Genomic DNA, 17,089 nt, shown 5'->3' on the forward strand with positions numbered 1-17,089 from the left:
AACACCTATTTTAACTTAATATAATACATCAATAAAATCAATTTAGCCTCAAATAAATAATGAAACATGTTCAATTTGGTTTAAATAATGCAAAAACAAAGTGTTGGAGAAGAAAGTAAAAGTGCAATATGTGCCATGTAAAAAAGCTAACGTTTTATTTCCTTGCTCAGAACATGAGAACATATGAAAGCTGGTTGTTCCTTTTAACATGAGTCTTCAATATTCCCAGGTAAGAAGTTTTAGGTTTTAGTTATCCTGTTTGGGATAGGGGTCAGTATTTTCACGGCCGGATAAAAAACGTACCCGATTTAATCTAGTTACTACTCCTGCGCAGAAACTAGGATATGCATATTATTAGTAGATTTGGATAGAAAACACGCTAAAGTTTCTAAAACTGTTTGAATGGTGTCTGTGAGTATAACAGAACTCATATGGCAGGCAAAAACCTGAGAAGATTCCATACAGGAAGTGCCCTGTCTGACAATTTGTTCTCCTTTTAGGGCATCACTATCAAAAATACAGCATCTCTGCTGTAACGTGACATTTTCTAAGGCTTCCATTGGCTCTCAGAAGGCGCCAGAAAGTGGAATGACATCTCTGCAGTCTCTGGGCGAAAAACAGCAGGAGTTTTTGTGAGTGGTCAGGCAGGGAACAATGACACTGGAGTGCGCGTGCACGAGACGACTCCATGTTTTTCTTTCAGTCAATGAATGAATATAACGTCGCCCGGTTGGAATATTATCGCTATTTTACAAGAAAAATAGCATAAAAATTGATTTTAAACAATGTTTGACATGCTTCGAAGTACGGTAATGGAATCTTAAAAAAAAAAATGTAACGAAATGCGCCCGCGCATCACCCTTCGGATAGTGACCTCAACGCACGAACAAAACGGAGCTATTTCAATATAACTATGGATTATTTCGAACCAAAACAGCATTTGTTGTTGAAGTAGAAGTCCTGGGAGTGCATTCTGACGAAGAACAGGAAAGGTAATCCATTTTTTCTTATAGTAATTCTGAGATTAGTGAGCACCAAACTTGGTGGGTGTCAAATTAGCTAGCCTGTGATGGCCGAGCTATCTACTCAGAATATTGCAAAATGTGCTTTCGTTCAAAAGCTATTTTAAAATCTGACACCGCGATTGCATAAAGGAGTTCTGTATCTATAATTCTTAAAATAATTTCTGTTTTTTGTAAACGTTTATCGTGAGTAATTTAGTAAATTCACCGGAAGTTTGCGGTGGGTATGCTAGTTCTGAACATCACATGCTAATGTAAAAAGCTGTTTTTTTATATAAATATGAATTTGATTGAACAAAACATGCATGTATTGTATAACATAATGTCCAAGGAGTGTCGTCTGATGAAGATCATCATAGGTTAGTGCTGCATTTAGCTGTGGTTTTGGTTTTTGTGACATATGCTTGCTTTGAAATGGCTGTGTGATTATTTTTTGGCAGGGTACTCTCTTGACATAATCTAATGTTTTGCTTTCGCTGTAAAGCCTTTTTGAAATCAGACAATGTGGGTAGATTAACGAGAGTCTTGTCTTTAAAATGGTGTAAAATAGTCATATGTTTGAGAAATTGAAATTATAGCATTTTTAAGGTATTTGTATTTCGCGCCATGCTCTACCATTGGATATTGGTGAGGCGTTCCGCTAGCGGAACGTCTGTCCCTAACAGGATTATTATAGGAATTATAGGACTATTTCTCTCTATACGATTTGTATTTCATATACCTTTGACTATTGGATGTTCTTATAGGCACTTTAGTATTGCCAGTGTAACAGTATAGCTTCCGTCCCTCTCCTCGCTCCTACCTGGGCTTGAACCAGGAACACATCGACAACAGCCACCCTCGAAGCAGCGTTACCCATGCAGAGCAAGGGAAAGCACTACTCCAAGTCTCAGAGCGAGTGACGTTTGAAATGCTATTAGCGCGCACCCGGCTAACTAGCTAGCCATTTCACATCGGTTACACCAGCCTAATCTCGGGAGTTGAAAGGCTTGAAGTCATAAACAGCGCAATGCATTGCGATGGGCTGCTGGCAAAACGCACGAAAGTGCTGTTTTGAATGAATGCTTACGAGCCTGCTGCTGCCTACCACCGCTCAGTCAGAGTGCTCTATCAAATCATAGACTTAATTATAACATAATAACACACAGAAATACGAGCCTTAGGTCATTAATATGGTCGAATCCGGAAACTATCATCTCGAAAACAAAACGTTTTTCCTGTCAGTGAAATACGGAACCGTTCCGTATTTTATCTAACGGGTGGCATCCCTAAGTCTAAATATTCCTGTTACATTGTCCAACCTTCAATGTTATGTCATAATTACGTAAAATTCTGGCAAATTAGTTCGCAACGTGCCAGGTGGCCCAACCTGTTGCATATAGCCTGACTCTGCGTGCAATGAATGCTAGAGATGTGACACAATTTCATGTTAGCAGACAATATTAAGTAAATATGCAGGTTTAAAAATATATACTTGTTTATTGATTTTAAAGAAAGGCATTGATGTTTATGGTTAGGTACATTGGTGCAACGACAGTGCTTTTTTCGCAAATGTGCTTGTTAAATCAACGCCCGTTTGGCGAAGTAGGCTATGATTCAATGATAAATTAACAGGCACCGCATCGATTATACAACGCAGGACACGTTAGATAAACTAGTAATATCATCAACCATGTGTAGTTAACTAGTGATTATGTTAAGATTGATAGTTTTTTATAATATAAGTTTAGTGCTAGCTAGCAACTTACCTTGGCTTGGCTTCTTGCTGCCCTCGCGTAACAGGTAGTCAGCCTGCCATGCAGGCTCATCGTGGAGTGCAATGTAAGGCAGGTGGTTAGAGCGTTGGACCAGTAACTGGAAGGTTGCAAAAACGAATCCCCGAATCCCCCCTGAACAAGGCAGTTAACCCTCGTTCCTAGGCCGTCATTGAAAATAAGAATGTGTTCTTAATCTGACTTGCCTTGTTAAATAAAGGTGTACATATTTTTTTTAAATAGGCAAATCGGTGGCCAAAAATACCGATTACAGATTGTTATGAAAACTTGAAATCGGCCCTAATTAATCGGCCATTCCGATTAATCGGTCGACCTCTACTAGGAAGACCCTGAGAGGTATCAGTAGCTTCACAAGGATTAATTATGGCCCTTATCACCCCCCATAAAAATGAATTAGTTACTCATAAAAGGGAACATGACTCAGTAGGTAAAAAGAATCGTTAATAAGAAGAATGATTTGTTTGAGAACTGCACATCATCCTTTCTCTCGTGCTGAAGAATGAACATGGTAACAGCTGGAAAAGTAAGTTCGAAGTAGGCTACTTCTTAAAAATACTAAGTTACTACTCAACATTGCGCATTGGTCAAATTGTGCAGTGTTTACATCAATTCTGTAGTTGAAATGACATCAAAGCGTGTATTTTCACAAAGTTAGATTTTGTGGACAGTGACTTCACCATAGAAGTTGCACGTCTAGCCAGCAAGAAAGCGATACTAGGAAGCAGTGTATTGACTGTAGTATGTTCCATTTTTACTGGCTCAATAGAGAATAATTAGCAAGCTAAAATCATTGATATGTAATGAGAGGTCTCGTGGGATTTAAATGAATGAATGCCTCCTATAGTGCGTTCAATGTGTCTTTACTAAGTAGCTAAAACGAAAGCTGTCAAATAGGCTGCAGATTCAGGAAATCTGATATACAAGCTACAATTTCTGACTTTGTGAGCATAAGGAAAGAGTGGAGAATACATTATATGGATCAAATCTAAACCTAACGTGTGGGTGAACGGTTTGCTGATGTCAGCGTTGTGAACAGAGTACCCCATAGTGGAGGTGGGGTTATGGTATGGGCAGGCATAAGCTATGCACAATGAACACAACTGCATTTTATTGACGGCAATTTCAATGCAAAGAAATACCGTGACGAGATCCTGAGGCCCATTGTTGTGCCATTCATCCGCCGCCATCACCTCATGTTTCAGCATGATAATGCATGGCCCCATGTTGCATGGATCTGTACACAATTCCTGGAAATTTAACATATCCCAGTTCTTCCATGCCCTGCATACGCACCAGACATGTCACCTATTGAGCATGTTTGGGATGCTCTGGATCTACGTGCACGACAGCGTGTTCCAGTTCCCGCCAATATTCAGCAACATCGCACAGCCATTGAAGTGGAGTGGGACATGAAGGTTACGTACGTAACCACGGTTATGTGAGCTATATGGATCACTCCAATATATTGGTATCACTCCGCTGCAGAAGGATACATCCGAGGTGAGGATTTACAGATTTACTCCCATGTACACCTGTGTCACGGCTGGGGTACGCCCTTATATATAGACCACATGGCCGCGACACACGTTCTCTACATCATTTTTGAGGCGCATCTAGCACCGTAGAGGATTGGAGTGGCCATATAGCTCACATAACCATGGTTACATATGTAACCTTCGTTACTATATTGGATCACTCCAATATATTGGTATACCCGTACCGGATTTAGTTGGTGCTAGAGGGATCTGGCTAGCTAGCGGCTGGACCAAGATGCAGGGGCCGCCCAGGACCAAGACACAGGTGATGCCCAGGACCGCTGAACCAAACACGGAGGGAAGTGCCATATTTACCCGATAGTACCTAGCAAAGGTGCAAAAGGAAGTCCAGCTGGCCGCAGCACTGATATCAGCGTGGGGCACTCCTCTCAGCAGAGCCCAGGACGCAGCCACACCTCGTGTTGAATGTGCCAACACAGATCCGAGAACCGGCCAACCAGGCGGTATGCTGTCGTAATCATGTCCACGATCCAGTGAGAGAGCCTCTGCTTTGATGTAAAATCAGTTCACAGCACACACATAGAAGAAGCCAGTTGGCAAAAAGAGTAAATTACAGTTTGTGGCAGCAAAAGCCACCATACTAATGGATGCACACGGAGTCGTAGTGTAACGCAAACGAAACACAAGTATGACAAACCACGGCGGAAGATACAGATCAACCGTGAGCAGCAAGTGGAGCACTCGAGGGGCAGGCCAGTCTGTAAACAGCCAGTGAGTATACTTCCACGCAAGATATTACACTTACCAGTGACTTACCAAGCGAACTTCAGAAAGTTTGTACCTTAAACCATACAGACGTCTGCCGAGAAAATGAAAAAGAACATGTGTCGTGGCCATGGGGTTGATATATAGGGGCGGACCCCAGCCGTGACACAGGTGTACACGGGAGTAAATCTGTAAATCTTCGCCTCGGACGTATCCCTCCGCCGCGGAGTGATAACGATATATTGGAGTGATCCAATATAGTGAAACATAACATTCCACAGGCCTGGTCAACTATGCGAAGGAGATGTGTTGTGCTGCATGAGGCAAATGGTGGTCACACCAGATACTGACTGGTTTTTTTTAAGCTATCTTTTATCAACAGATGCAACAGTATTCCCAGTCATGTGAAATCCATAGGATAGACAGGGCTGTCCAACCCTGTTCCTGGAGAGCTACCATCCTGTAGGTTTTCACTCCAACCCTCATCTAGCGCACCTGATTCTAATAATTAGCTGGTATATAAGCTGAATCAGGTTAGTTACAACTGGGGTTGGAGTGAAAACCTACAGGAGGGTAGCGCTCCAGGAACAGGGTTGGACAGCCCTGGATTAGGGCCAAATGTATTTATTTAAATGGACTGATTTCCTTAAATGATTTGTAACTCAGTAAAATCTTTGAAATTGTTGCATATTTCGTTTTTTTTAAATTATTGTACATTGGCCTCACAGTACAGTAATATTAGTTAGGATCATGGTTCCTTGCTGTTTCAAGTTCTCTTGTCTGAACCAGTCCTCTCCAGAATACCTTACACAGGCAGCCCAATTCTGATCTTTTACCCAATCATTGGCAAAGGAGTTGATCCTAAGGTATGTAGGTAATAGATTAAACTGGCTGTAGTAGCGAGACTACAGATCAAATTCCTTCCAACTGTAAGGAGGCCAGGTGCACATTAAATATGTAATCACTAACCAGCACTCTCCTCTCCAACTGCACTCACCACAGACAGACACCACAATCAATCTTCAAAATCGTATTTTCTGTGTATGAAATGGACAGTTGACACATTGCGGTTCTCTATCTTCCAGGTGATTAAGTGCAAGGCAGCTGTAGCATGGGAGGCTGGGAAACCCTTGTCCATTGAGGAGGTGGAGGTGGCCCCACCGAAGGTCCACGAAGTGCGCATCAAGGTAACGGCCCCTTCCCTATGACAAAAATGTCTCAGACAAATGCTCCTGTATTGTATTTGCGCTCACATGACAATTCCAGCAACAACATAACAAACAACTCCAGCCTGCAGCAGACCTTTGTTTTGTGTGCAGTATCTTTGGTTTGTATGTGTGATTCAATATATCTTCCCCCTAGAATAATATGTATGTGAGCTCTTTTGCTCTGTAAAACAAAAGGACATACTGTTTGAGGCAGGCTGCTTTTCGGCAGGGATGAACTGTTCAGCTGATGGAATACTGTGGGGAGCATCAAGTGTTTTCCTGTATCCCCGCCCAAATGGATTTAGTGGGCCAGCTGTGAGGAAGCCATCTTTGGAATGTGTTCAACAGGGCCGATCTTGTCCAGTGTTTAGAAAATGTTGTTATTCTAAGAATGTTACTACGTTCCTCTATTATACTAGCTAGCTGTCTGTCTTGCACCATTGAGAATCAACCTTGTGATAGTTTATATTATCAACATAGCAGGTGCAGTAGTTGGTATTAAAGGAATAGTCCTAGAGGGTTGGGACTTGGTTGAACCATTTGGGATGTTTTAGGCTAGTTGGCAACACATGCTTCATAGCTTACTGGTTGTATTGAATGAGAGAACCTAATGGAAATGTTGTGCGTTTCAGGTCTTTGCGACGGGGGTGTGTCAAACGGATGCCTACACTCTGCGCGGCAGCAACCCTGAGGGACTCTTCCCTGTCATCCTGGGTCATGAGGGCGCCGGGACAATTGAGAGCGTGGGCCAGGGAGTCACCAAGTTCAAGCCAGGTGAAGGACTGTAAATATAAGCAAATGTATTCCCCCTAAAACAGTGTTTTCCTGTCCCGACGACCCACAGGGGAACATACTTGTTCCCGTCCAGTACAAACACGCCAGAATCAAATAATGCAATGACTTGATTATGTTGAATCAGATGTTTACTGAAAGTCTATTTTCTCTCCCAAGGTGACAACGTCATCCCATTATATATGCCACAGTGTGGTGAGTGCAAATTATGCAAGAACCCCAAGACCAACCTCTGCCAGAAGATCAGGTAATTGGAATGCAATCTCGCCTATCATCAACTATAGCTTGGAAGGTTGTGGTCAGGATTAGGTTTGCAAAATTCCAGGAAATGTCAATAAATTCCCTGGTTTACCAGAAATCCCAGTTGGAGGATTTCAAATTTCCTGCTTATTCCGGGAACTTCTAACCGGGATTTCTGGAAAATCAGGGCACTTATTTAAAGTTCCCGGCATTATCTCAGCCACGCTCAAGGCCCTAAACAATATCTTAACCGCCATCGATAAGAAACAATACTATGCAGCCGTATTCATTGACCTGGCCAAGGCTTTCGACTCTGTCAATCACCACATCCTCATTGGAAGACTCAATAGCCTTGGTTTCTCAAATGATTGCCTCGCCTGGCTCACCAACTACTTCTCTGATAGAGTTCAGTGTGTCAGATCGGAAGGCCTGTTGTCCGTGCCTCTGGCAGTCTCTATGGGGGTGCCACAGGGTTCAATTCTTGGGCCGACTCTCTTCTCTGTATACATCAATGATGTCGTTCTTGCTGCTGGTGAGTCTCTGATCCACCTCTACGCAGATGACACCATTCTGTATACTTCTGACCCTTCTTTGGACACTGTGTTAACAACCCTCCAGACGAGCTTCAATGCCATACAACTCTCCTTCCGTGGCCTCCAACTGCTCTTAAATACAAGTAAAACTAAATGCATGCTCTTCAACCGATCGCTGCCTGCACCTGCCCGCCCGTCCAGCATCACTACTCTGGACGGTTCTGACTTAGAATATGTGGACAACTACAAATACCTAGGTGTCTGGTTAGACTGTAAACTCTCCTTCCAGACTCACATCAAACATCTCCATTCCAAAGTTAAATCAAGAATTGGCTTCCTATTTCGCACCAAAGCATCCTTCACTCATGCTGCCAAACATACCCTTGTAAAACTGACCATCCTACCGATCCTCGACTTCGGCGATGTCATTTACAAAATAGCCTCCAATACCCTACTCAATAAATTGGATACAGTCTATCACAGTGCCATCCGTTTTGTCACCAAAGCCCCATATACTACCCACCACTGCGACCTGTACGCTCTCGTTGGCTGGCCCTCGCTTCATACTCGTCGCCAAACCCACTGGCTCCAGGTCATCTACAAGACCCTGCTAGGTAAAGTCCCCCCTTATCTAAGCTCGCTTGTCACCATAGCAGCACCCACCTGTAGCACGCGCTCCAGCAGGTATATCTCTCTGGTCATCCCCAAAGCCAATTCCTCCTTTGGCCGCCTCTCCTTCCAGTTCTCTGCTGCCAATGACTGGAACAAACTACAAAAACCTCTGAAACTGGAAACACTTATCTCCCTCACTAGCTTTAAGCACCAGCTGTCAGAGCAGCTCACAGATTACTGCACCTGTACATAGCCCATCTATAATTTAGCCCAAACAACTACCTCTTCCCCTACTGTACTTATTTATTTATTTTGCTCCTTTGCACCCCATTATTTCTATTTCTACTTTGCAAATTATTCCACTGCAAATCTACCATTCCAGTGTTTTACTTGTTATATTGTATTTACTTCGCCACCATGGCCTTTTTTTGCCTTTACCTCCCTTATCTCACCTCATTTGCTCACATTGTATATAGACTTATTTTTCTACTTTATAATAAGTAGAAAAATAATGTTTGTTTGTTTTACCCCATGTGTAACTCTGTGTTTTTGTATGTGTCGAACTGCTTTGCTTTATCTTGACCAGGTCGCAATTGTAAATGAGAACTTGTTCTCAACTTGCCTACCTGGTTAAATAAAGGTGAAATAAAAAAATTCAAATTATGCAACCCTAGTCAGGATAATTCATTATTGACTCCCCATTTTCAAAGTTGCCAAGTAGACAGTGAGCATATCTATAATGATAGTTAGATTAATCTCAGAAATAGTACGACAGTATTCTACTCCAGTCTTGGGATTGCAATTGGTGCTGTGCAAGCGAAGAAGCAACCAGGGTTGCAAACACCAACATTGCAACTTCAACCAAATTAAGGCCAAATTCTGTCAGGCAGGTAGCCTAGCGGCTAAGAGCGTTGGGCCAGTAACCCGAAAGATCGCTGGGTTGACACTCTGGATAAGAGTGTCTGCTAAATGACAAGAAAATGTATGTATGAAATAGCCTCTGAAATATTTGGCTAAAGCATAAAGAGATCACTGGCTTTTACCCTAGCCTGTTACTGATACTCATCCTTCCTCTCACCAGGATAACCCAGGTCCGGGGTCTGATGCCTGACAACACCTCGCGGTTCACCTGCAAGGGCAAGCAGCTGTTTCACTTCATGGGGACCAGCACCTTCTCCGAGTACACGGTGGTGGCCGACATTTCAGTGGCCAAGGTGGATGAGAAGGCCCCCCTGGACAAGGTGTGCCTGCTGGGCTGCGGCATCTCCACGGGCTATGGAGCTGCCCTCAACATTGCCAAGGTGGGTGGGTGATATCAGGTTGCAAGACAAAATACTCCGTCGAGAAGTGGAAAGCACAAGCAAAGAGCCACAGCTTTATTGTCATCTTTTTATGTTTTATATCCTGTGAATTAACTGTCCACTAGTGCAAACACAGTTCAGTTAATAGACTATGATCATAACACACATCTTACACAAAAATAATATCATCGTTTTACTGACAAAAGCCATTCTGTAACTCTTGTTTTATCAACCTACTCTCATGGGTACCTACCTGCAGGTTGAGCCTGGCTCCACCTGTGCTATTTTTGGTCTGGGTGCCATTGGCCTTGCCGTCATCATGGGATGCAAAGTTGCTGGGGCAACCAGGATCATCAGTGTGGACATCAACCCGGACAAGTTTGACAAGGCCAAGGAGTTTGGGGCCACTGAGTTTGTGAACCCCAAGGACCACAGCAAACCTATTCAGGAGGTACTAGTGGAGATGACCGACGGAGGTGTGGACTACTCCTTTGAATGCATTGGCAATGTGGGAATCATGGTAAGGCTGGTCAGGGAGAGGGAAAAAGCAGCTTGGGCTAGAGCCTCCATTCCTAGTTCTGTACTGAGCTCACGGGGCTGTTCAGAATAGTGTAATGTTACAGAATGTATTTTTTACTTATCTATTTTTTAATTAAAACTTATTTTTCTTGAAACTGAAATGTTGGTTAAGGGCTTGTAAGTAAGAATTTCACTTGTATTCGGCACATGTGACAAATAAAATTTGATTTGATTGTAGACAAGTTAAAGATGTCTGTCATGTGAATAGGGAATTGTGTCAGCTCTATCCATTTCAATTCTGTCTGCAACTTTCTGAATGGTTTCCCTCACTGAACACACCCCTGCTGCCCATGACCTTTCCACAGCTCCTACTGAGATGGTGAAGCAGGAAACTGGGAAAGTAATTGAACTGTGGCCCCTTTTTTGCTCTCACATATGGAAGGCGTTCTACTCTTCACCACCAGAGTTCACTGTAGTTGGCACTTCAGGCTTGGACCGCAACGGCAAAAAACCTTTCACTTTGCTAAGTAGATTGGCTTCCCCTAAAAACTTGTCTTCTGATGATACTCAATCTGTTGTTTCAGAGGGCGGCTCTGGAGGTGTGCCACAAAGGCTGGGGCGAGAGCATCCTCATCGGGTTGGCAGGTGCAGGACAGGAGATCTCCACTTGTCCATTCCAGCTGCTTACCGGCCGTGTGTGGAGGGGCACAGTATTTGGAGGTGAATGTCGTGGATGATTTTTGACGAAGAACCTTGACTTTTCTGACATCAATATAGTTTGTCTTTTTGATAAATGAGCAGCGATGTGGCACTAGCTATCATACTAGTAATAAAAAAAGAAGTACCGTTTTTTTCTGGAAGTATGGTAATGCCGTAAGGTAATACATAGATTACTCATGTTTTCCTGTTCCCCTGTCCCAGGCTGGAAGAGTGTGGAGAGCGTCCCCAAACTAGTGACCGACTACATGAACAAGAAGCTGAAGGTGGATGAGTTTGTGACCCACACCTTGCCCTTTGACCAGATCAATGAGGGCTTTGACCTCCTGCATGCCGGAAAGAGGTGAATAGATCAAGTGTTGCATCATATTTCATCAATTAGTTACCTTAGTCAATTCAGATCTTAGTTCAAATTGAAAAGTTTCCAGCACAAAGTTTATTAAAGTCCTTTAAAATTGTATGCTAACCACTTCATTTTAATTTGTCTATTCCAGTATCCGTGCCGTCCTGAAGTTCTGAAGTGCCTGCCATGTTGAGCCTCACTTACTTCTGCCTTTTATAAGCAATCACCTTTCAATTGCTGTAGCACTTAACTTTCAGAATTATATTGTCACGTGTGCTCCCTCTCCGGCCTCTAGGTCATCAGGCTGCTCATTATTCTACACACCAGTCACCATCGTCACACGCCTCATGACACTCACCTGGACTCCATCACATCCTTGATTAACTTCCCTATATATGTCACTCCCTTTGGTTCCTTCCCCAGGAATTATAGTTTATGTTTCTTGTCTGTGCGTTGTTCGTGTTTCTTGTTTTGTATTATGTTTTGTTTATTGATTAAATCACTCACTCCCTGAACTTGCTTCCCGAGTCTCAGCGCACATCGTTACAGAATAATGCCTCACCTAAGGGAAGCATCGGGGTAGTGTTTTTTTTTTTTGTCGGAGTAAAAGACGTCGGGTTCGGGAGCCGCTACAGGCTCTCATGCCTCAGCCAGATCGCCAGGCTCCCCTGCCTCTGCCGGCTCGTTGGGCTTTCATGCCTCCGCCGGATCGCCTGGCTCCCCTGCCTCAGCTGGCTCACCGGGCTTTCATGCCTTTGCTGGATCGTCAGGCTCTCATGCCTCAGCTGTGATCACCAGGCTCCCCTGCCTCAGCCGGCCATTTAATCATATTGAAGCCTAACAATCATCCAAAGTTACACAAACAAATTGTTTACTTATGCATCATGATTTGATTAATCATGGGGAAATGATTGAAAGGGACATCAAAACCACAGCATGTAAGACAATTGTGATTGAACATTGAGAAGTATGTGTGGAGTATATGCATGCTATGACTAAGCCCCAACCCTAACCCCTACCCTGGAACACAGCTGTGAATAGACCATTTAGAAAACATGGAAGAAAATAGCCCAAATTAGGACCCCAATCAGATCCTAGTGAAGGCTAAACTTAGAGGTAGTCTTAAAAAAAATAGGTGGGGAAACTGATTTCCGGTGAAAATACAGGCTGTATCACAACCGGACGCGATTTGGAGTCCCATAGGGCGGTGCACAATTGGCCCAGCATCGTCTGGGTTTGGCCAGTGTAGGCCGTCATTAATAAGAATTTGTTCTTAACTGACTTGCCTAGTTAAATAACAAAAATACTCTTGGAAGTTGTAATAGTAGAGTGCACAAGGTGCAATTTCTAAATTGGGTAGTGCATCATCAGTTTTCCTCTTGTCATGTCAGTCATTGCATACCTTAGAGAGCTATTTATAATTTGTCGGAAATGTCCAGATCAACTGGCCCATCAGCCCCGCTTTTTAGCTAGCCATTGATTTTGTAGTAATGTTCGAGTCACTCAAATATCACATGAATACACATTAGACGTTAGCCATCACTCATCGATATATTTATATGCACATATTCTTAAACCTGTTTGGGAAAGGCGTGCCGCTTGCGGGACACCTCGACAACATCCGGTGAAATTCAAATTAAAGTGCCAAATTCAAATTAAATTATTATAAATATTTAACTTTCATAAAATCACAAGTGTAATACATCAAAATAAAGCTTAACTTCTTGTTAATCCAGCCACTTTGTCAGATTTCAAAAAGGCTTTAAGGCAAAAGCAAACCCTGCGATTATCTGAGGACAGCGCCCAGCACACAAAACCATAAACATTTTCCAGCCAAGTAGATTAGTCACGAAAGTCAGAAATAGCAATAAAATGAATCACTTACCTTTGATGATCTTCATATGGTTGCACTCACAAGACTCCATGTTACACAATAAATGTTTTTTTTGTTCGATAAAGTCCCTCTTTATGTCCAAAAACCTCAATTTTGTTGGCGCATTTTGTTCAGTAATCCATTGGCTCAAAGGCGGTCACAACAGGCAGAGGTAAAATCCAAATAGTACCAGTAAAGTTTGTAGAAACATGTCAAACGATGTTTATAATCAATCCTCAGGTTGTTTTTTTGTCTAAATAATCAATAATATTTCAACCGGACAATAGCGTTGTCAATACAAAGGAAAAACAACGAAAGGCGGGCTCTAGGTTGCGCGCACCAAACAGCTCTGGAACTTTCCACTGTCCACTCATTCAAAGTGGTAATTTTCCCTAATTTTTCAGAATAAAAGTCTGAAACAATGTCTAAAGACTGTTCACAGCTAGTGGAAGCCATAGGGAACGGAATCTGGGTCATAAGCCTTTATATGGTGGATAGGCTTTCAATGGAAAAACTGGATGGATTTTCCTCAGATTTTCCCCTGCCATATCAGTTCTGTTATACTCACAGACTTTATTTGAACAGTTTTGGAAACTAGAGAAATTAGAGTGTTTTCCATCCAAATATACCAATTATATGCATATCCAAGCTTCTGGGCCTGAGTAACAGGCAGTTTACTCTGGGCATGCTTCTCATCCGAAAGTGACAATACTGCCCCTTTCCCAAACAGGTTTTAATCATTCATTTACACTTGTGTGTATAAGGTAGTTGTTGTGAAACTATTAGATTACTTGTTAGATATTACTGCACAGTCGGAACTAGAAGCACAAGCATTTCGCTACACTCGCATTAACATCTGCTAACCATGTGTATATGACCAATAACATTTGATTTGATTTAGACATGGCAAAATGTATACAATTGCAAAACAAATTGCTTTAAAACGGCACATTTTTCTCTGCACCTCTATGACAAAATGTGTAGAATTCTAGGAAATAAGCTTTAAACCTGCAAAATGTTCTCTCTGCCAACAAGAGGGGTGTGAACAGTTTGGGTCATGAGAAGTGCTTGTGCCCATAGAAATAGACATGGCGGGGTGTGTGTTGGATGATACCCATTGCAGGAAGGGGGACTTGGGTGAAAAAGTTTGGGAACACCTGGCCTACATCCTATACTGATGACAAAGACTATTCTGACTTACTGCCTCTCACTACTATGCCTTTTCTCCTTTCCTCAGTCTGTATAATCACATCCAACTATCAAATAACTTGATCTCTGGCTGTGACTACTCACTTTTCAAGGTAAGGGTCATTTTCCCTATCTGTAATCTCACACCTGCTCCTTTTTCTTCCATATACCTTTCAACATCCATAACAGCACATGTTTGTCTGTTCAGGTTGTGGCCAGTATCAGCAACCAATTAATTGTCCATAAAATTCAGTTAATTCACCAAAGTTCAGTTGAGTTCTTGACTTGCCCAGTGCCTTTCAGACAGAGGGCTACACTATGACAGGGAGTTGTCACACTTCCCACGGTCTCGTTTCAGCCTGTGGCCTTAGCCACACTTCATCTAAACACAGTTTAATCCAAAGCCCATCTCCTATCATGTAGTGTCAAGTTCTGCAACAAAAACAAGCAATTGTTGAGGTTTCTACAGTTTACTCTGCGCAGACGGCAATCAACCCCTGACCTATAAAGGTGAACATGGTGTAGGGCTAAAATAAGGTCATGTTCTTGACCTTTACCCACTGAGCCTGGCCTGTTTTCGAGCTGCATGATGGTATCGAGCCCATGTTGGAGGACGAGAGGAACAAGTGTGGTGGCAGGTGGCTCATCACACTGTCCAAACAGCAGCGCAGGGCCGACCTCGACCACTTCTGTCTGTGATGTATTTAAGTGTGTGGGACATACAGTTCAAGTCGGAAGTTTACATACACCTTAGCCAAATACATGTAAACTCCGTTTTTCACAATTCCTGACATTTAAGTAAAAAATCCCTGTCTTAGGTCAGTTAAGATCACCACCTTATTTTAAGAATGTGAAATGTCAGAATAATAGTAGAGAGAATGATTTATTTCAGCTTTTTTTTTCATCACATTCACAGTGGGTCAGAAGCTTACATAAACTCAATTAGTATTTGGTAGCATTGCCTTTAAATTGTTTAACTTGGGTCAAACGTTTCGGGTAGCATTTAACAAGCTTCCCACAATAAGTTTGGTGAATTTTGGCCCATTCCTCCTGACAGAGCTGGTGTAACTGAGTCAGGTTTGTCGGCCTCCTTGCTCGCACACGCTTTTTCAGTTCTGTCCACAAATTTTCTCTAGGATTGAGGTCAGGGCTTTGTGATGGCCACTCCAATACTTTGACTTTGTTGTCCTTAAGCCATTTTGCCACAATTTTGGAAGTATGCTTGGGGTCATTGTCCATTTGGAAGACCCATTTGCGACCAAGCTTTAACTTCCTGACTGATGTCTTGAGATGTTGCTTCAATATATATATATTTTCTACCTCATGATGCCATCTATTTTGTGAAGTGCACCAGTCCCTCCTGCAGCAAAGCACCCCCACAACATGATGCTGCCACCCCTGTGCTTCACTGTTGGGATGGTGATCTTTGGCTTGCAAGCCTCCCCTTTTTCCTCCAAACATAACTATGGTCATTATGGCCATACAGTTCTATTTTGGCGGTTTTGGAGCAGTGGCTTCTTCCTTGCTGAGCGGCCTTTCAGGTTATGTCGATATCGGACTCGTTTTACTGTGGATATAGATACTTTTGTACTTCTTTCCTCCAGCATCTTCACAAAGTCCTTTGCTGTTCTGGGAATGATTTGCACTTTTCGCACCAAAGTACGTCCATCTCTAGGAGACAGAACTCATCTCCTTCCTGAGAGGTATGACGGCTGCGTGGTCCCATGGTGTTTATACTTGCGAACTATTGTTTGTACAGATGAACGTGGTACCTTCAGGCATTTGGAAATTTCTCCCAAGGATGAACCAGACTTGTGGAGGTCTACAATTTGTTTTCTGAGATCTTGGCTGATTTCTTTTGATTTTCCCATGATGTCAAGCAAAGAGGTACTGAGTTTCAAGGTAGGCACTGAAATACATCCACAGCTACATCTCCAATTGACTCAAATGATTTCAATTAGCCTAACAGAAGCTTCTAAAGCCATGACATAATTTTCTGGAATTTTCCAAGCTGTTTAAAGGCACAGTCAACTTACTGTATGTAAACTTCTGACCCACTGGAATTGTGACACTGTGAATTATAAGTGAAATAATCTGTCTGTAAACAATGGTTGGATGTCCTAACAGACTTGCCAAAACTATAGCTTGTTTACAAGAAATTCGTGGAGTGGTTGAAAAACAAGTTTTAATGACTCCAACCTAAGTGTATGTAAACTTTCGACTTCAACTGTAACTGCTATCTAGTGACCTCTCTCTTACACACACAACATAGTACATCCACGCATGTAATTAATGTCTCAGAAAGTTGACTATGTTTAGCTGTCATTAAAATGTTAAAAACATCTGGCTGTCCATGTGCGATGCAGCTCCTGTGCCTTGTCGGTGAAGCTTTTGATGACCATAGCGACGATGTTTGCGGGGCAGTAGTCAACATCCGAACGAAAGGAGACAACTCGTGATATGGACAACAATGCGCGATGGGACAAAAACATCCCAGCCGGCCAGACCCTTCCCTAACCCGTACAACACTGGGCCAATTACTGTAGTATTCAATGTCGTGGCCGGCCTCAACAGATCCTGGACTCCGAACCAGAATCTCTAGTGGCACAGCTATCCCCTTTAGACTACTGCGCCACTCGGGAGGCCCAACATGGGAGTTATTTTATGTTTATGTTTCTGTTTCTGTGTTTGCGTGGTTGTTTTTC

The 17,089-nt window shown here is 42.7% G+C and overlaps 1 protein-coding gene across 1 annotated transcript; it reads left to right on the plus strand.

The window, feature by feature from the left end:
- The first annotated feature begins 3,226 nt into the window (after positions 1-3,226).
- LOC106611602 (alcohol dehydrogenase class-3) lies at positions 3,227-11,838 on the plus strand. Its single transcript, XM_014211991.3, has 9 exons — positions 3,227-3,320; positions 6,144-6,245; positions 6,899-7,040; positions 7,218-7,305; positions 9,525-9,744; positions 10,004-10,264; positions 10,848-10,983; positions 11,185-11,323; positions 11,475-11,838. Exons 1-9 carry the CDS (start codon positions 3,297-3,299, stop codon positions 11,497-11,499), a joined length of 1,137 nt encoding a protein of 378 aa, XP_014067466.1. The 5' UTR covers positions 3,227-3,296; the 3' UTR covers positions 11,500-11,838.
- Positions 11,839-17,089: the final 5,251 nt, after the last annotated feature.

The sequence above is a fragment of the Salmo salar genome, chromosome 09 (genome assembly GCF_965601325.2).
Source record: "Salmo salar chromosome 09, fSalSal1, whole genome shotgun sequence".
Taxonomy (NCBI): domain Eukaryota; kingdom Metazoa; phylum Chordata; class Actinopteri; order Salmoniformes; family Salmonidae; genus Salmo; species Salmo salar.

Coding starts and splice junctions, on each gene's coding strand:
- LOC106611602 (XM_014211991.3), top strand. CDS start 3,297: ATGAACATGGTAACAGCTGGAAAA. Junction 7,041..7,217: donor AGTCACCAAGTTCAAGCCAG/GTGAAGGACTGT, acceptor TTCTCTCCCAAG/GTGACAACGTCATCCCATTA. Junction 9,745..10,003: donor CTGCCCTCAACATTGCCAAG/GTGGGTGGGTGA, acceptor ACCTACCTGCAG/GTTGAGCCTGGCTCCACCTG.